At 50.5% G+C, this 21,212-nt stretch overlaps 1 protein-coding gene across 1 annotated transcript in view; it reads right to left on the reverse strand.

Annotated features, from left to right (window-relative positions):
- TRAPPC10 (trafficking protein particle complex subunit 10) overlaps window positions 1-21,212 on the reverse strand; it is an 86,957-nt gene that overhangs the window by 48,541 nt on the left and 17,204 nt on the right. Inside the window, 3 exon segments of the mRNA XM_027041482.2 lie at window positions 3,727-3,923; window positions 14,635-14,770; window positions 18,998-19,079. Coding sequence (XP_026897283.2) covers window positions 3,727-3,923; window positions 14,635-14,770; window positions 18,998-19,079 — 415 coding nt within the window.

Here is a 21,212-nt window from a genome sequence, read left to right on the forward strand (position 1 = left end):
TAGCCAAGCCCACCCAACGTCTCGAGCTCTACTCTCTCTTCATCCAGCACATTCCCGTTCACCCTTCCAAATCCAGCTCGGCCGACGCACGTCCTCCCGGAACCTCTCCCCCGCTGCCCTGTGACCCCACTACCCCGGCGGTGAGTGTCGCGCAGCATACACTCCCTCTCCATGGCTCCGTCTCTCCCCCTGGGCCCTAGGCCGCGAGCTCCTCAAGAGCAGGGTTTAGAAGTAATCAGTAAATAAAAGCTTAAAGAATATGGCTTAACATGTAGGTATGATACAATTTCCCTGCAAAAAGACTATCTGCGGGCACCCAGTGGGGGGACTCAGTCAGTTAAGCATCCAACTTCGGTTCAGATAGTGATCTCACAGTTTGTGGCTCTGAGACCCGTGTCGGGCTCTGTGCTGACAGCTCGGAGCCTGGAGGCTGCTTCAGATTCTCTGTCTCCCTCGCTCTCTGCTCCTCCCCCACTCGTGCCCTGCCTCTATCAGAAACAAACGTTAAAAATTTTTTTTTGTTTTAAAAAGACTATCTGTGGCACGGAAATACCAAAGGCACAAAATTACAAGTTTCCAATGGATTTGGAAAAGGCAGTATGTTCATCTAACAGGTTGGAAAACATAGATTTCTTTATCTTTTATGATAAAAATTTAGAAAGAAGATGAATAAACATGAACTCAGAAATGATTTTAAAATACTGATGCTGTGAGCTTCAATATTTCTCCGTGGTGAATGTGTTGCCTTATTTACTAGCAAGTAGCAAAATGGACCGATTCTAAGTCTCCGTGTGCCATCACAGCCTTTGGAGGAAGGGCTGGACCTCTGGCATCACAAACCAGCGGACCAAAACGCGAAGCCCACAGCCTAGATGATCCACCAGGTGAGCAACCAGTACCAGGAAGAAAATTTAAGAATCAGTAGCTGGTCATTCCAGTCGCTCCACCCCACGGGCCCGTTACCACGAAAGACAAGGCGTCCCGCCAGCTCATTCCTACAGCCCCGAAGGACTGACGTGTTTTATGCCCTGCATGAGCTGCGAGAGTCTATCGGTTCGGCCATGTATCCTCAAGGCATCCTCCAGCCTGGGTCATCATCGACACGTACCCCCGACTGTCCCCTAAAAGCCACAGGGTGGATGGGGAAGGAAACTGCCGGCAAACGCCGACCGCCCGGATGGTCCTCGTCTTCCGTGAGCCGGTGCTTACCAAGCAGACAAAACGTTCATTACGTTCTCTCTCTTATTGTGCCTTCAACTTGCACAGTTTCTAGATTTTCTTTTTCTACAAAAAAGAACTGTGCTTCAGAAGTTCGCGTTAAGCCCAGGCAGTTAACTCAAGAGAGACAGCCCAGAACAGCTCACCAGACCGGCGGGCACCAGCGTGGAGAAGGGCTCCTCGGCGTGTGCTGGCGGCCGGTGCCCAGGGCGGCAGGGAGCCAGAGGCCCGGGCCTCCACCAGTCAGCGGGGCCGCTGTGAACACAGCTAACGGGGCAGCCCTCTGACCCTTTACCAAACGCCTGAAATACTCACCAAAAGCCTGAAAAATGCACAAATCGTTTGGGCCAAGCAATTTTCATTTTAGGGATTTATCCTAAGGAAATAACTAAGGACGTACACAACACCCGAGCTCAAAAGATGTTTACAGTGCTGTTTATAACAGGCGGTAACGTGTCTGTCCAGTAGAGGACTGGGTGAACAACTTCCAATACCATCTCTGCTATGGAGTGTTACGTGCTCACTGACACTAATGGTGGAGAAATACATTTATTGTTCATGGGAACATTTTTACAACGCATTAGGCGGAAAAAGCAAACACAAAATGTAACGCGTGGTGTATCACGTGCGCACACACACACACACACACACACACACACACACTACCCGTGTCTAAGCGTGCTTAGAGAGGAAAAGGTTGAAAAACACATACCAAACACCAAGAGTTAAGATCAATTTTCGTTTTGCTCATTACCTTCTTCTAATAATCCTACAATGAACGTGCAGTGTTTATAATCAGAAATTGCGTACAAGATTAAAGTTAAAGAAAACAGAAAGCCACCGCAGGGCCAGGTGGGCCAATGTTTCCAAAGGCCAGAAATCAAACAGGCTAATACAACAACTGTCAATACAGATATTTCCAAATTCGAAGGTATGGACCCAGATCTTCACTGAAAAAATAATAAAGAACAGATTTGTTGAAGGTAGCTTGCAAATTAATGAAAATCAAAACGTTAGAAGGCATGTTTATATACTGAGAAATGCTGAAAATCTCAGGAAGTTGAATTTTATGTACAAAGAATTCGTCACTGAAGACAAGTTAGGTTTCAGTGGGCTCAGCAGGAACGTACTTTAAGCGATTAGATAAAATTACACCATAGCCTTAAAAGGAGTCAATGGGCACTTTGAAAAAATTATAGAATTCGAACATCTCACAGGCTTAGACCAATCTGCCCCATTACTACCAATTTATGTTCTTAATAAAATCCCAAAGAAACATGACTGGAAGGCCGTGTGGCCTGGCCGCCGGTGAGCCCCTTGGCTCCGCTGCCCCACACCCTGCTTCCCGTCCCTCCCCCCGACGGGGCCCAGAGGTGGGCTCCCTGCCAGCCTCCCGGCAGCCGGCTCCCCTTTCCAGAGCAAGTGAGCCCGCACAGCCAAACCACACAGGGAAAGGATCCTCAGTTCTGGGGTCTTGCTGACATGCTAAGCCGATTCCTTTGGGACAACTAACTCAGGAACAACAGACCGTAGGAAAAAATCCCCCAAGTCCAGATGGCACAAAATTTCTCTAAGAGAAACCGTGAGCTCGACAATCTAACGTTTATCTCAAACTATAAGCAAAACAAGTCTGAACATCACTCAGCGCCCACAACTGTGTGGAACATAAAAAGGACGCCCACAGAGGCTCCTTCCCCTGAAGAACCGTCGACCCACCGGGGGGCCCTGACACTGGACGTGGTCACGGAATTCTAAGAGCGCGCGTGGCAGTGTCGGTCGGTACTCCGGCCACGGGCCCGGGGTTTCCGCCCGGGCTCCTCCCCTTGCTCCGTAGCCCGGCCCCCTGCTCCACTCTGAGCACCTGCCACCCGGGGCCACCAGAGGTGTGCCGACGCAGGCGCAAAGCAACGCCCGGCCCGCCCGTCCGTGAGACCACACCGTCGAGCAGGCACCAGGAAGTCCACCAGCCTGCCCGGTGGGGCCGTGGCACCGCCGAGAGGGAAGTGACCCCCAGCAGCCAGAACAGGGCCGGACAGAGCCGAGCACGGGGAAAGGAAGTCCACGCGACACAGCGGCCGCCGCCGTTTCGTGGTTCGCTTTTGAAGATTCTAAAGATACAGTCGGCATTTCAGAATTTTGGTTCTTAGGAACTCCGAACAGGTGTGAAGGTAAACACACGCACCACAGGCTTAAGGGACCCTCCCGTACACAAGGACACAAGGTGTCCCCAAGCCCTGGCCACACCAACACGCGCCACGGATCCTCAAAGGGAAGCCGCTGTGCGGTCTCTCCCGCCGCGGTCACCGGGCAGCACGCCGGGGGTTACAGCTGCCCGTGTTTCACCCAGCAGACCGGGAGCTCCATGAGCGGGGACCCGGTGTGCAGCACCCCCACGTGCTGACGTGTCAGGCGCCCCGTGCACTCGCTGAGGAAGTACCCCTACGCAGAAACCAGCCATCTCTATCACCCAGGGGTCTGCCAATGAGGTAAAATTAAAGATCCACTTACCTGTCACTCTGTTTATTACAAAAATCATTTCTTATTTTGTCCACAATAGAAGTTCGGGGAAGGATGTTGGTTTTGTTTTTTTTCTTGGCATCATTTTCAACTACCACTATGAGCCAGTCCACAGAGCTATGAGCTTTCAGAACATTCTGCCACTTGGTAAGGTCGTCTTTTACCGTAGCTTTATACACTTCGGTATCCTAAAAATAAATAAGTCACTGTGAAGGAAAGTTAATCAACGCCCTTTAATTTATTTATTTTTTCAACGTTTCTTTATTTTTTTTGGGACAGAGAGAGACCGAGCATGAACGGGGGAGGGGCAGAGAGAGAGGGAGACACAGAATCGGAAACAGGCTCCAGGCTCCGAGCCATCAGCCCAGAGCCTGACGCGGGGCTCGAACTCACGGACCGTGAGATCGTAACCTGGCTGAAGTCGGACGCTTAACCGACTGCGCCACCCAGGCGCCCCAACGCCCTTTAATTTAACAGCAACACGTGTATACTAACAGAGAATACATTGGCCACCGCGCTTTATAGCTTCGCGATGGGGCCCTCCACGCAGAGCCTGGCACCTGTGGGTGCTCTGGGCAGGCCCAGGGACGCCGAGGGAAGATGGTTCCAGTGTCACAGAGGAAGAGACCGAGAGAGAGCCTAGTAAGCTGCCCAAGGCAACACAGTCCACTGGGTAAGTTGGGACTTTAAAACTCAGGTCCGGGGCGCCTGGGTGGCTCAGTCAGTTAAGCGTCCGACTTCGGCTCAGGTCATGATCTCACGGTCCGTGAGTTCGAGCCCCGCGTCGGGCTCTGTGCTGACAGCTCAGAGCCTGGAGCCTGCTTCAGCTTCTGTGCCTCCCTCTCTCTCTGCCCCTCCCCTGCTCATGCTCTGTCTCAAAAATAAACATTAAAAAAAAAAAATTAAAAGAAAAACAAAACTCAGGTCTGCTATGCCAAAGGCCCCGTGCACACCAACTACGTGATTAGTCCCATCCTGGCAAGTGCCGTGTCAGTGGGGCTAAGCGTCCCCCACCACCACCCGGCTTGGGACCTGCAGGCCAGAGGCCCGGGCGCCTCCTCCGCAGCCCCTCAGCCCTCTGCCGGCGCCCAGAACCCCTCGAAAGCCAATGCCACTTGCAGGCCACATGGGGGCGAGGCAGCCTCAGATGCAAACCCAGGGGAAAAGGACAACCTAGGGCTTCCTGAAAGCCATTCCAATTCACGAGGACCAACAGGGGAGCCGTCCGGCTCCTAAAAAGTCAACACTGCCGGACTCAGAGATGCACACGCCGGCCTGCACAGAAAGCCCACGGGCCGGCCTCAGCCCCTCCACAGACAGGCGGAGACACAGAAAGTTTACTTGCTATCAGCAATGGTCTATAACTGCCCTTATGCTCCATAAATCCACTTGGCAAATTCAGAGTGAAAAATCTAAAACCAACATGCTTCACTTCCAAATCGGACAAACTGTAATTTTTAGCTACTATTTATAAATACATAGATTTTCCCCTTTTTTAATAGAAAGAGTCTTTGTTATCCTGCCCATACTTTCTCTGGATTTTTTAGTCTCTCTTGAATATGCTAAAGGGAACGATCCATGAACAAGAAACCTCAAATTCTGCACCCAGCCCCTCCTTTGGTTTAATCAGTAAGTGAAAAGTTCCAGAAATCAGTACTTGTAATTTTTAGTCTGATTTTTAAAACCTCCGTATCCTGAGTTTACATTACATACAAATACAATCTGGAAAGATCTTTTGCTGAAAAATTAACAGGAAAGCCATCCCGCAAAAACCGGTTTTCTGAGACTCCACGTGCCCTGGAAGGCGTTCCTACGCCGCAGCCTCCACAGAAGGGCAGCTCCCGGACTGGATGCTCCCACTCCACGCTGCTGGTGCTCTGCCAGGCCAGGGGCCTAAGTGCATCACACCTGCAGAGTGAAACCAAAGGCCACAGACACCCCGACCGCTTTGAAATAGGCCGCCGCCACAGGGCTGGGACCAGGCACCCTCTGCCCAGCCCAGCCCTGGCTCCCAGGTCTACAAACCCGGGAGGGGCTGCCACACCCCCTGAGGGGACACCAGCATCCCCTCTCGGGACACTGTGCTTGGGACAGAGACCTCGCAGAGCAACAGGCAGGGCGGAGTCCCCCGAAGTTCTGGGGGAGACGAGCAGTGGATAATCTGGGCCATGGCTTCCAACAGTGAGCAAACCCCGCACATTACTAAAAAGACCCGGTGACCGTTCAGAAGAGCCCAGGCTGAGCCAATGAGGTGAAGGGTGTCTCCAGAAAGCAAAGCCAATACAGGAAGAAGCCACTGGCAGGGAGGGTGCAGAGTGGCCCCGCCCGGGGAACCAGAGCCATGCAGGGCAAGAAGGGTATCAGAGTGCAAGATGTGACACCCCAAGAGAGACGATGAAGGCTTGGGGGCTGGCTGAGGTGTCAGAGGCCCGGACGGCAAAGAGGGCCTCCCTGTTGGGGTGACCTCATCTGGGTGTTGTGGGTCAGCTGAGGTGAGGAGGGACGTGGTCCTGTGGGGAGCGTCAGCCCCAGGGCAGGGAGAGGGCACCTGTGGGGGGAGAGGAGCAGGACAGCAGTGAGAGCATGCTCAGTGACAGCGATTATTCGAGTAAGCAGACATACGCACGACAAGGAGTGCCTGGCTTCTCGGAGAAGGAAGTCGCAAACGTGGAAAGGCAAGGCACCAGGACTGCAATCGGAACGTGTGTGTGTACACGTGTGTGGGGGCGGCCACGCCTGTGCACACATACGTGCTCCAGAGCAAAGGGCACGTCTAGTCCTGGGCTTGGTCTCTAAATACCATTTCCCGCTAGAAGGAACCAGTGCTCCCTGGAGAAGCGGCTGACCCCGGGGCTCAGGCAGGGAAAGGACGAGCTGACCTTGGCACGTCTTGTGTTAGGGAGAGCTCCGAGAACAGGGACATGTCAAAAGGTCACAGAAGCCAAATCTGGGACAACGTGAGCACTCAAAGTGATACTAACAGTAACAGATTACACTCCCCAATTCGAAGTCAACGGGTGCAGACGGGACCTCAACCGATAAGCAGGACAGCCGCCTCCAAACACGGTGAAGTGGCAGGGGGCAGGCCGACCCAACCACCGGAAACAACCGAAACACAGAGAGGGAGACACGGGAGGCGAGCCGTGCAGCGGGCCGGCCGAGTGCTCGGAGCTCCCAGGCGCCCCGCGCGGCGCAAACACAGGGCCCCGGACGCAAAGGCCGTGATGTCACAGGTCAGAGGTCAGGGGGCCCCTGGAGAGAGCGCTCAGAGGGGCTGACCAGCAGAGGAGTGTACAAACTACCCAAAGCCAGGAGAGACCCATCCAGACGGGACCCAACGCCCACAGGGCCTGGGATCAGGGCCTACTCCCACAGACCACGCTGGAAGCCTCCGAACCCGCAGGGCACTGGGAAGAGAACTGAAGAAGGAAGGAGGAATTAGTCTCAGGCTGACCACTGTTTCAGACCCCCAAATCATGACAGCAATAGCTAAAAGGATCTGAAGTAACTTAATTACGCAAAGCTGAAGGACATGTCTAGAATTCCAAAAATGAAAGACTCACGATGTCTGGAATCCCGTAAAAAATTGCCAAGCAGGCAAAGAAGTAAGAATATATGATCCATGACAAGTAGAAACATCAACCAACAGAATGGATGTGGCAATGACACACATAAGAGAATTGGCAGACAAAACCATGAGAATCCTTACTGCGGCCGTATCCAGTGTGTTCAAGAAAGCAAAGGAAAAACCGATGTTAAGCTTCCGCTTAACATGGAAGATAATTGTTGAAAAAGGCAAAGACCCCTAAGGATCTTCTAGAGCTGAAAACCACGGCGTCTGAACTGCAAAATACCCTGAGTGGGGGGTTACGAGCAGATTAGATACCACAGACTGAACAATTAGTTAACTTGAACACACAGAAGCGGAAACCATCCAAATGAGACAAAGAGAAACACTGCAAGGCCATCAGCACAGTGTCCCTGAGCAGTAGGGCTTCCGGGGGCCAATATGTGAGTGACTGGGGCCCCAGAGGAGAGGAGAGGCAGGAAGAGAACAAGTACCTAAAGTAACGACCAGAAATGTTCCAAATTTAAATTCAAATTACAGACCCACAAAACCTAAAAAAAATCCATGCACAAGAAACATGAAGAAAAGCACACCAGGGCATATCACACAAGGTTTAACACCCATGAAGAGAAAAAAAAATCTCAAACTGCAGAAGGGAAAAAAAAAAAAAAAAGTTTATGTGAAGGTAGCAAAGACTCCTCATGGGTCACAATGTAAATCAAAACACAGCGGCTGTCAGAGCAGAATTGTACATGCAGTAAAATATTCTGCAAACATAAAGACGTGCTCAGATCTGCAGAAACTGGAAGGACTCTCCCCTGTGCGCCAGAAAGGGGGGCAGGCACCAGAAGTGGTAACTCAAAGAGAGACTCATCTCTACAATGTAAGGGTATAAGGCAAAACCAGTAACAACCAGCCTGGAGGACGGCAGGGACAGCAGGGACCAGCAGGCAGGTGCAGGCGCACACTGGCAGGAAGGAGGGGATGCCCAGGGTCTGCACCACGAACCGGAAAGTGACTGCTACGACAACACGGGAGTTTGTCTCTTCATCCTAAAATTCCAATTATGATCAACTTGCTCCAGAAAACTTTCCTTAATAGATAATAAAACTAATGCAAAACAACCGCAAAACACGGGCTCCCTACTAGGAAATGTAATTTTAAGAGGGGAAAAAAAAAAAACCCTCATTCATAACGTCTACGAAAACTTCAGCAATAAAAATGCAAGAATTAGGGAAAACATTAGAACACATGACTGAGGGCATAAAAAAAGGGCAGAGACAATGGAGAATAAAACCACATTCCCAGATGGGAAGCTTTGCGATTACTAAAATTCTTCCCCAATCAACCCGAATTTACTCAAGGCGATCCCAACCAAACTCCTCTGCTCTTTCCTTTTCTTTTCGACCTCTCCTCCTGTTCTGCGTGGCTTTGTGACAAACTGCTACAAGGCGACCCATCCCCTCTCTCTGCTCACACATCTACAGTCTACACAGCATGGGGCACCCAGCTCCTCTGCCCGCCCTGTGGCGCCTGCAGGCTGCGGACAAGGCAACAAGAAGGCGATCACTGCCGGAGTGCAGGGACTGACGCTCCCCAGGTGGCCTTCCCGCGGGGACACCTGACTTCCTCATGGAATGGTGGCTGGGGGAGCACCTGGGGAGCTCAGTCAGTCGAGCGTCCAACTCTTGGTTTCAGCTCAGGTCATGATCTCACGGTTTCGTGGGTTTGAGCCCTGTATCTGGCAGAGCCTGCTTGGGATTCTCTCTCCCTCGTTCTCTGCCCCTCTCCTGCTTGCATTGTTTCTGTCTCTCTCAGAATAAATAAATAAACTTACTTAAAACAATTTATGAAACAAAGAACGGTGGCTGGGCTCTGAGAGCAAGCACCCAAGAGGACACCACAGAAGATGTATTACCTTTTATGACTTAGTCTCAAAAGTCACAGTGTCGGGGTATCTGGGTGGCTCAATCAATTAAGCATCCGATTCTTGACTTTGGCTCACAGTTCCTGAGTTTGAGCCCCGCATCGGGCTGTGCGCTGACAGCACAGAAGCGGCTTGGGGTTCTGTCTCTCTGTCTCTCTGCCCCTCCCCCGCTTGCTATCTCTCTCTCAAAATAAAAATTTTTAAAAATATATATTTAAAAAAAAGTCACAGTGTCCCTCCTGCCAGTCAGATGCCCATTCAGATTCAACTAGAGGAAACACGACCATTTTTCCTCTCGATGGAAGAAAGTCACTGCCATGTGGAGAAGAGCATGGGGGACGATGGAGTATGTGGGTGCAGTCACTTTTGGAAGATAAGTTTTGTACACTAGCAAGGGCATTTCTCTTAAAAGAACCCATATCAATACATATAAAAATAGAATTGTTACAAGTCTGGTCCTGGCACAGAATAGACAGGAGTTAACAGAACTGAAGTGTCCAGAATACTGTGCATACATGATGCTGGTTTCAAACAAAGGTGACATTTTCAGTAACTGGAAAAGAGACAGACCATTAAAAAATGACGGTAGACCAATCTGCTACCCACTTAAGACTATAAGATTAGACCCTACACCCCTACAGCTCCCGCCACTCACAAAAATACCTTGAAGCTATACAGATCCAAGGATAAAACACAAATTATAAAATTATTACAAGATGGGGCGCCTGGGGGGCTCAGTCGGTTGAGCGTCCGGCTTCAGCTCGGGTCACGATCTCACGGTCCGTGAGTTCGAGCCCCGCGTCGGGCTCTGTGCTGACAGCTCGGAGCCTGAAGCTGCTTCGGATCCTGTGTCTCCCTCTCTCTCTGCCCCTCCCCTGCTCGTGCTCTGTCTCTCTCTGTCTCAAAAATAAATAAAAACATTAAAAAATAATAACAAATAAATAAATAAAATTCTTACAAGGAAACATAGGAGAGAACCACTTATCATCTTCAGACAGACAAGGCCTTCCTAAACATGATATGCTCTACTCAGAAACCACTTTTTAAAATGACAGATTTCACTCCATAAAACCTGTAATAGCCACGAACCTATGCACTAAGTGATACGTGACCCGTCGACGCAAAACAGAAACTGCAGATGCCACAGACACGTACCAACAATAGAAGACTTCGACCTACCGCTGTCCGCTGAGGCAGGGTGAGTGGACAAAACATTGAAATATAAATGACACAAACAGCAAATCGGTAAGGCAGCTCTTACGGATCTACATTTAACGTTACAACCGAAAAAGCAGAGAGGGGTGCCTGAGGGGGGCTCAGTCAGTCAAGCCTCTGATTTCGACTCCGTCAGGATCTCACGGTTCGTGAGTTCAAGCCCCTCATGGGGCTCTGCGCTGACAGTGTGGAGCCTGCTTGGGATTCTCTCTCTCCACCTCTCTCTACCCCTCTTTGCCCCCCTCTTTCTCTCTCTCCCGCTCTCTCAAAATAAAGAAACATAAAAAACTTAAAAAATTAAAACATAAAAATTAAAAAAGTGAAAATACATTCTCAGACACACACAGAATACCCACAAAAACTATTAGGTCACAGAGAAAAAATAAGTTTCATAAAGCAGAAATATTATAAACAACACCCTAATCACAATGCAATAAAATCAGAAGTTTTAAAGTAAACATTTTAAAGAATTTCTTTCTGGAAATAAGAAAACTTCATGTTAAACTATGAGGTAAGAGAGGCAATACAAACAAAACAGAGAATTTCTGAAAAATTACTGAATACTGGGATTGAAATTCCTATCTTTAAAGACCTGTATTGTTTATATTTAAAATGAAAATAAATGTGTCCCCAACTAGCCCCCCAAAAAAGAAAACCAAAACCTAGAAAAAGAACAGAGTAAACCATAAGAAAGCAAAAGGAAGGAAATAATAAAAATGAAAGCAGAAATTAATAAAGTAGCAAACAGATGAATAGTGTATCAGAAAATAAAACCCTGCCTCTCTGGGTAGAAAGAATCATCAAACTACAAACTAATAGCTAATTTAATCAAGGAAGAAAGGGAGAAAGTACAAATATACAAAGAAATAACAATGGGGAAATAACTATTGCCACAGAACGTATTTTCTTCTTTTTCTTTTTTTTTTCTTTTTTTTTTTTTTAGTATTTATTTATTTTTGGGAAAGTGCAAGTGGGGAAGGGGCAGAGAGAAGGGGACAGAGGGTGCGAGGCAGGCTCTGCACTGACAGACTGACAGCAGCGAGCCCGACGCGGGGCTCAAACCCACAAACCGTGAGATCGTGACCTGAGCCCAAGTCGGACGCTCAACCGACTGAGCCACCCAGGCGCCCCGCCACAGAGCATATTTTAAAGCCAAAAAAGACCACTTGGCGCACCCCAATGAAATTAAACTTTATAACTTAATTGAAATGCAGAATTTCTAAGGAAAAGGTAGTTTACCAAAACTGACAAGCGACTGAAACAGACCCGTTTCCACAAAAGGGATAGAGAAAGCGATCAAAGAGCGATCCCACAGGAAAGCGCCAGGTCCAGAAGGTGTCAAGGGAGAACTCCACCAAACCTGAGAGACTAGACAGTCCCAGAGCCACATAAATTGTCTCACAAATAGACAATAAATGAAAACTTCCAAATTATATTTACAAAGCAAGTACAGTATTGCCACCTAAACCTGATAAAGATAGCACCAAAGAAGTTATAGACCAATCACTTGTGACCACAGACGCAAAAAACCCTAAATCAACAGACACTACTACCACATTAAGAAAACAATACTTTGACCAAGCGTTATTTATACCAGGAATGCAAGTACGGCTCAAGAATAGGAAATCCATGAATACAATTCAACACATCCATGAATTTAAGAGGAAAAAACCCATATGACTGTCTCCATTGAGTCTGAAAAAGCCTTTACCAAAATTCGAGATGTACTCCTAATGAAGATCCTTGGGAAAACAGGAGCGGATGGAAGCCCCTTCACGTGCTCATGGAAGTTTACGTGAGTCGTGGGGCCAGCTCCCTCCTTACTGGGCACACACCGCAGGCAGCCCACTGAGGTCAGGAACCAGGCGACGATGCCCACGACCTCCACTACTCCTTAACAACGGGTCCAGACAGACAAAACGAACCAGAGGCATAAGAACCGAGAAAGAGAAGACGACATGATAGGATATGTGGAAAAGCCCCAGACTTTGGGCCCTAGAGAATCAGCAACAAAACTAACTCAAACAATAAGAGAAATCAAGGTTAACATCAACCTTGTTGAAAAAAATCAACACCCTTCATATACACAAAACAAACCAACTAGAAGATACAATGAGGGAGAAAACCCCACTTACATTAGCAAAAAAAAGGACAATCTTAGAAATCTGACAAGAAACAATTAAAATCTACAATGGAGAAAAGTACAAAGCACTTCCAAAGACACAAAAGTGGACTTACACAAGCAGAAAGACGCCCCTCGCTCGGGGTCAGACGTCCGGGCACCTGGTCTGCCGGCCAGGCAGGAAGACACGCCGTGAACCCGTTAGCCGCCCGCGAATAGTCACGGACGCCTCGGCAGCTGTGTTTCTAGCTGTCGCGCAGGTCCAGCGATGCTGAAACTGTGTCTGCACGTGTCAACCGTGGTGATGCTGTCCAGAGCCACGGGAGATGCAAACACGGCATGGGACTCGGCAACAAAGAGCCCCGCGGGTGAGGCTCAAATCGGAGGCACGGGTGTCAGCCCACGGTCCCTCAGACACACGCTTTCCTAGCTCTGCCCGCCCAAGGGCCACAGGCACCGACACGCCCTCACTGCCAGAGGCCTGAGGGCTCGTTCTGCAAAGAAATGGCTGATTCCAGGACAAGGGCAGCGAAGGCAGGAGAGCCCGGGATACCTTGCTGTGCTGGAAAGTTCAAGACACGTCCCTGAAAAGGACACAGGGGCCAGCCTACAGTGACCCTCCCTGGTCAAATCTGGGACGACCTGAGCAGCGAGATAAGCAAGGATACCTGATGACAACATCTTATGAGACAGAGGTCCACGCAGGCTCTTTCCTAGAGTGGAGCACCGGCTGATCCGTTCGGCAGAATGTGTTCGTGGCCCCAAGGAAGACCAGTTCAGAAGAATTATTGTTGGGTGCTCAACCTAAGCGGGAGAGCCGGACGAGGGGCAAGATAATCCGGTGGTCTCCGTGGCCCCCCAGACATAGCTTATTAGTGGCAGGGGAAAACACTAACTACAGCATGGAGAAACTTGCCACCGCGCAGGCGTGGAGAGAAGGGGCAGTTAGCACCGCGGGCCCGGCACAGCCGTCCGTGGGCCTGCTCACAGGGTGGGCCCTTGGCTGAGGCCTGGGAACACGGATCGTGGGATGGTTCCCACCACCACGTGACAGGAGGGCCTCACAGGGCCCGGGCTCTATGGACAAATATGGCCTGTGCTGAACACCTGTTTGCCCTCTGGGAGCCTAGAGTTTTGGTACGAGGCAGGCAGAGGGTGCCCACGTGCCCAGACCCCAAAAAAAGCCCTGGGCGCTGATCTCTGACAAGCTCCCCGGTAGACATCTCCCACGGGACGTCATGCTCACTGCTGGAGGTATAAGCCCACCCTGCACGACTGTCTCCACTGGGAAAGGCTACAAAGCAAAATCAGCAAAGGCAAAAGGGTCCAGGCATAAGCTTCTAGTCCTTTCTTATTATAATTACAAAATGCTACCTCTGCGTGCTCACGTTCAGGTGAAACTGTCACAACGTGGAATGACCTGTGTGTGCTATTTATCATGAAATGCTTGTTTTATTAGAGCCGAAACAGACAGGAAGAAATGACCCACAGGGTCTCCTCTCAGTTCAGGGCACAAGAGTTCTGTCAAGAGTGACGAGCTTCCTTCTGGGCTCATACACACACGATTGCAAAGTACACGTAAAGGCTGTGACGTCGAGCATCACTCGGGTAGTCGTGGAGCGCCCGCTGTATGGGCACCACGGCGGTGGGGAAGCAGGGCCATCCCCTGCCCTCAGAAAGCCTACAAACCAGCAGGGGAGACCAACAAGGATTACGAAGTCAAGTAACCACCTGAGAGTGAACATGGGGAGTTTGGAAAAGGAAGCTCGGAGTCAATATTAACAATACCTAGAGGCCACGAGGGCGCGGGGGGCTCACAAGATCTCCAAACACAAGAAGACCGTACTTGGTGATGACCAAGAGGGCGACGCACTGGACCAGAGCAGAAACACGGAAGGACGAAGCCAGACATTCGGCTGAGGAACGGAGAAGAGAGCACACCAAAACAGAGTACGTTGAAAAGTCAATTTGATTAATTAGAGCCGCCTGAACAAAAGCTAGACCCGTGAATTCTGAATCCTGCTCCAAGGCATTTTCTCGTAATTCTCTCCCTACAGAAATACTTACACAGCATTCCGTCCAATAAATATGAAGAAAGGGGAAAGTGAGCAGAGCTTTGTTTCCATCTTTGGGTAGCAGCTCCTCTTTGAATTGAACGAAGTTGGATTCCAGGTGAATCATCTTTGGAGCACGGCCATAGGACCTACAAACAATTTTTAAAACGTCACTGAGGAAAATGAAGGATGTTCAGCAGAAAGCAAAGGGAAAAATCCGACAGTAACTGTAACCACATCCATGAGTTTGGAAGTACACATATGCTATTAGTCCTGAATTACAGCGATAATATTCTGTCCAAAAAGATTCCATAAATTACCTCAACAGGGCTCAAAATTACGTATCAAAGCTCCCTCTCCATAAAGTCTGTCCTTTTACTCAGTGGCACACACAGGCTTCTTTGCAAGACAGACTTCTGAGAAAAACGGCTTTTACTTAAGAGTTTCACTATAAAAAGAAGTTACTGTAAAAAAAAAAAGAGAGAGATTCCCAAAAGCGCAGTTGGAAGATATGAAAGCTTTAAGCCACACACATACTTGTGTGATCACCTGTATTATCCAAAACAGAGGACGACTGGTGGCAGAGAGCTGCCCCCCACCCCCCAGGGAGGAGGGACAGAGAAGCCCCGGAAGGCTGCAGACACCCAAAGAAAGGCTATCAGGGCATGGGTGCCAGATCACTGTGCTTGTGAAAAGTCCACCACGCTACGGGTATCTTTCCTCCACACTTGGATTTTCCACCCCTAGAAATCCTACAGCTGGATTTTGTACGTTTTGTTCAATAAAGAGTCTACGTGTAATAAACTGAAACTAACCACATTTAACGTGATCATGCGGATGCCTGACCTTGTGTATTTTCTACCTGCGGGCTCACTCTTCCTTCCTGTCCTTTGGGAAACCAATCAAATTTTCTTTTTCCATCCTTTTTCTCTGCTGGTTCGAAAGCTTAACCATCCATTTCTGTCCTCCTGTTTGTTACATTTTCATTTTTTAACATGCATACATTTTTTTCTTCAAAGACTAGAGTAAATGTCTCTCTTCTCCCTGAATACATCAAGTACTTTCTTCCCTCTGCTTCTTCCCCACTTCTAAAGTTTTAGATTTTTTAATTTTTAAAAGGGCTGACACCTTAACTTCAGAAAAACAGAAAATGTTTTTCCGACTCATTTACCGGCAGCTGTGCCTTTCATCCTCCGAACTCTGGGTTCGTTTTCCTTCCTGTTGCGACGTGTCCTTTTATTCCTTAAACGCGGGAAGGTTTCTGATCGCACGTGTCTGAAAACGTTTCTATCGTTTTTCTTTCTTTCCCAACCGGCTCCACGTCATGGCAAGCAACGAACACAACATCTGAATGGCGCTCGGGAGTAGACACGTGTGGCCTAGTGCAGCCAGAAGTGACAGATCCTGGCCCCAGCTGGCTCCCAGCCCTTCGAGGGACAAACCTTCTCAGTCCCACGGCAGCCGGGCCCACAGGCAGGGGCGCCGACTCGGTCTTCCGTTCCACACCGGAGTCTGACTCACACAGACTCGAGGTTGAAAGGTGTCTTCCGTGAGTACTTTGAGAAGCGCGGTCTGCCCCGCTGCATTTGCAGTGTCGTTAGAGACTGGTGTCCTTGTCCGTCTGTTTGCCCGGCACGGCTTTTGGTTTGCTCTGGTCGGCTTTCACCCCACTGGACTTTCAGTGGGCTCCAGCAAGCTTCTCATCTGCCTCGGGGAACGTGGTGCCTGCCCCCGGTTCTCTAGCCTCTGCTCCGACACCTGTGGCTGTCCCCACATCTTGGCGTGTCCTTGGGCCCCGCACCTGTGCTCTCGGCACCGAGCCCCAGCTGCAGGGCGACAGAGCCCCGTCCTCCGGCTCACCGATGGCTCTCCACCACACACCTGTTCACTGCATCCAGTAAAGTTCCGGCTTCAAGTTTAGATCCAAGATCTACTCAATTACCTGTAAATTTTCATCAGAGCCACATGTACCTACTTTAACGTGTCAAATGGTGTCCAAAAGCCTTTCTCTCTCTCACACTGACAAGCGGCTGCCTGGCCCAGCCTCCTCCGCCTCCCGGCTGTGCTCGCTCCCTAGAGCTGCTCTCACACGTTAGCACAAACCCAGACGCTTAACACAACATTAACTCGCTCGCATCTCAGGAGGCCAGAAGTTTGAAACCAAGGTGCTGGCAGCGCTGGCTTCCTCTGGCAGCTCCGGGGGAGGCTGCGTTCTGGTCTCTCCTCCCTTGCAGCAAACGGTGGCGGTCTTCCGCTGGCACACCCACCACGCCAACGGCTGCCTCCACCCCCAGCGGACTTCTCCTGTGTGCCTGTGTCTTCTCAGGACACCTGTCACTGGATGTAGGGCCCACGCTACTCCAGATGAGTAAAGAGCCTTCTTCCAAATAAAGTCACACTCACAGCTTCCAGATGGACCTGTCTTTTGGGGGCCACAATTCAACCCACTGTATCTCCTCGAACGCTCTGAGACAGGATGTCCGACGGTCCGTGACAGATGCAGGCCAGGCTCCGCCTGCCCGTCCGTCCTCTTGCGCGCCCCGCACTCTCCCGACGGCCCTCGCGCGGGCGACTGCCACCCCTGCCGCGTGCTTCCCCTAGTGTTAAGTGTGTGCCCCTGCTCATGCTTGAGCAACACACTCGGGCTACAGCGGCTCAGTGACGTGCCCGTGGTCTCGCGGCATTCTTCATTTCCCCAGCCCTCGGTCACCATTTCTAATCCTTCCCAAGCTCTCCGGCAGAGCCGTAAACCCGAGGGCCACCCACACAGTCAAGCCTCAGCTAGCCCGGCAGTCCCTCTCCCCGGCTCACGGCCCTCAGAAGGCCTCCTGCTCCCATCGGGAAGGCACCGTGGGGGCGCGTGGGAGCACGCTAGGACTTTTCCTGGGGCCATCGGCCCGTCCCGAGGAGCTCTCCACTCTCCTGCCTGGGGAGCAGGGGTGGGGCCTGAGCTCTGCCACGACGTGGCTGCCCCTGTGCAGATCCCGACCGGCCGCTGCCAGCATGGCACTTCTCGCTCCGCAGTGCCTCGTCAGCAGAGGTGGGCGTCCTCTGTCCCTCAGAGGTGGGCGACCGCTCCCTGCCCGCGCCCCGCCTGCCCCCTTCCAGCACGCCCCTGCCTTCGCCCGCCACCGTCCTGGGCCCGGTGACCTGCTTCCCTGGGAGCCGCCTCTGCAGACACACGGGCTCGGCCTTCTCTCCCGAGGCCCCCGTCTCTCTTCCTTCCCCGGGAAGGTGTGGGGTCTCCGCTGCATCCCCCCTGCCTGGCTATGTGCCTGCGCCCTCACGCCTCCTCAGCCCTTTCCTCCGGCTCAGGGAGGCTCGGGAACACGAAGAGATGAGCACACGCTGAATCTACACAGTTTCTCCTTGTCTCCTCATAAGCCCTTTGCTTGCTTCGCGGACACACCTCTTTTATCTTTCTGGATGTTGAAATAACGTGCATGAGAAATCTTCTCCAGATACGAATTCCTCCTCCGCCGAATCATGTCTCTCATGGACGGCGCTGGGCCTCCTCAGATGGTGACCGATTCTCCCATTTTCTATCTGCCCTTTACTTCAAATTTAGTAACACATTTCCTTCTAATGCTACAGGCGGACACAGACACGAGCCCAGAGCCCGTAGAGAGCCCTGGTGAGTGACACCCAGAAAGCCACATTCATCTGCATGGTGTCAGGGAACACACACTCTGGTCAGTAAGAAATAATGCAGTGACAGTGACAACCGGGACTACGTGAGTGTGAGTGACAACCGGTTAAAAGCAGATTACCTGAACTAGCAAGTCAAAATCCAAGCATCTTCCAGAAATAATACATCTCATCTCAGCAGAAAGAAGTTTCCCAATGAGATAATTCGAACGCCAACCATTTCTCCGACCAAGTCATGAGATGAACAATACACAGGGAAGGGAAAACGGGACGGCTGATCTGGTTTCCCCCCAATTTTTATGTAACATTTTCCATATACGTGCTCATCCTTCAGAGAAGAGCACAGGAGCTCAGGGAGGAGAGCGGTCCTGCTGAGAGCACAGGTGAAGGCGACACCTTCTGTTTCCGTGCGGGGTCAGAGTGCAGGTCTCGTTTCCAAAATGCCTGTGTCTCTAAGACTCTCTGAGCCACCAGGAAGAAGCACGCACGTCATTCCTATAAAAGAGGGCCCTGAACTCAAAAGATCAGTCTTGTTTCTACCACCCTATGTCTCGGTAACAAAGCCAACACACTCCTTAAAGAGTGAGGCCAAGAGATTTTGTAACATGTTCAGTTTCGTTCCAATACACTTTAGAACTTAGGCTTTAACTTTGACTACCTCACTTGCTCACAGAAATGTCTAAAAAGTGAAGAGGGAGATAAAGCCAAAAAAAACAAACAGGCCACACCTTCTCCATTCCATCGGTTCCCTCGGAAGCTGCTGGGAAAGCGTTGGATAAATAGAAGTAAATAAATTCTGATCCCCAGCACCTACAACAGGAATAAAGAGAAAGGCAGTTACAACAGTTTTAGGTGAAAACGGGCAACATGAGCTCTAGAATTTATTGAGTTGCTAACTGTAGACAGTTTTATATTTAGCAAAATGACACCACAAAACAAAATCGTTCTATACCTTTAAATACTGATCCCAAAAATAAAAAACGAGTAAATAAATAACTGATCTCACCTGACACCCGTAACCCAGCTTCTCCCTTACGGCACCTCCACGAGGCAGGGACCCCTTTCCCCACGCAGAGAATGAGGATCAGAAAAGCGGAGCGCCCTGCCCAAGGCCACAGAGCTCAGGAGAGAGGGAGCTGGCTCCCTCCAGCTGCCTCCCGAGCCCGTGATCCACAGCCATCGCTTTCCTTGACTTTGTGAGACCAGCCACAAACACCGTGCAGAAAAGGAAACCCCGAGAAGTGAACACGAATTTCTTCACTGAAACAGACTCGATATGCATCGACACGCTGGCAGGAGCTAAGACGTACAGCACACTGTCCGTGCACGTGACACACACCACACCCGGCGGGCCTCACTGACCGCTCAGGCCGGCAAGCACCCGACCTCACCGACCGGGAAGGTGACAGGCAGGCGGCACGTGAGAGGCCGAGGCGCTCGGGCCACGGGGCTGCGGGCGGGGCCTAGTTATGAACCGGGTGCCCGACTTCGGGCCACACGCTTGGGCTTAACTCGGCTCTGTCATCTTAGCCCCAACGCAACGGGAAGTCCATTAGCTCTCATTAAATCATAGCACGACCACATCATTCCTAAGCTAAAACAGAACCTTTTAACGTAGATGACTCAAACTCTTATGCTCGAGGATCCTCAAACTTGAAGCAAAACCATTATCCAAATTGCTTTCGTATTGATCTTAAGGAAATCATTGGGAATTGATGCGGGCCATTAACACAGTTGCTTGTTTTGCTATCGTGAACATTAAAAAAAACAAGACGAGACCAAACAAAACACCTCCCCCAAACCACGGAACGGTATCGAGTCCCCGCTGAGAGGAGCGGTGTTTCCGGGCAGTGGAGCATCAGGGGCGGGGGCGAGGGGACCGGACACACGGGCGCTGACAGCCTGACCGCCCGGCCCCGGCTCCTCGCCAACGCCACCTACTTAATCAGCTGAGTCAGCCGGGGGACACCGCCACCCTCCTGTGCCTCCGAGGGCCATCTGCGAAGTAGGAAAATAATACCGAGGGCTGCGGCCACACAAATAACCTTGAACGAGGCCTGACACAAAGTATTTTGGGTGCCTCCTACTACATTTTTTGTTAAAATAAAAACAATTTTTATGTTTTACATTCAGTTGGCAGCCACCTTAGAAATCATTAGAGTAAGAAAATATTCGGTTAGCAGCACATTTCTTACCGTGGACTGCCATTCCTACTGTCTCTCTAGAAGGTTCCAAGATTAATGTACAAAAATTACCACTCTTGTGCTAACACGGCAGTAAGGGCAACCACACGGAAGCTGTCCCCTGTCTCACTGGTGTTCGCCCGTCCTCGTCCCAGAGTCTCCAGCGGACATACATGTGGACACAGAGCGGAACGATGAAATGCCCCTTATGCCCCCCCACCAAGTGAGCTCCCAGGAAAATCCTAACAGTAAAACTCATGTAAATGGAGACTGTAATTTTCTTGAATTCTCTCATGGAATAAATCTTTAATTTGTGTCCCAAATTTAATTTTAAAAGATTACAGGTCAACCAGCACAGTAACTGTGGGCTTAAATGTGACCGGCTGACCTCAGTGCCTGTTCTGAACTGAACTGTGTTCCCCCACAAAAGTCACGTTGAAGTCCTAACCCCAGTGGCTCTGAATGGGACTGTATTTGGAGATCAGGTCTCTGAAGAGGCAATTACGTTAAATGACGTCTTTAAGGTCTTCAGGCCCTGATCCCATCTGACTGGTGCCCTTCTAAGAAAAGAAAATGTGAACGCACAGAGAGAGACAGCAGGGATGTGACAAGATTGTGGGAGGACAGAGAGAAGACAGCTGTCTACATGGCAAGAAGGGAAAGCCTCAGCAGCAGACCCTACTGAGACCTTGATCTTGGACTCCCGGCCTCCAGAACTGCAAGTTTCGGTTGCTTCAGCCACAAAGGCAGCCCGAGCAGA

This window comes from Acinonyx jubatus, chromosome C2 (assembly GCF_027475565.1).
Source record: "Acinonyx jubatus isolate Ajub_Pintada_27869175 chromosome C2, VMU_Ajub_asm_v1.0, whole genome shotgun sequence".
Taxonomy (NCBI): domain Eukaryota; kingdom Metazoa; phylum Chordata; class Mammalia; order Carnivora; family Felidae; genus Acinonyx; species Acinonyx jubatus.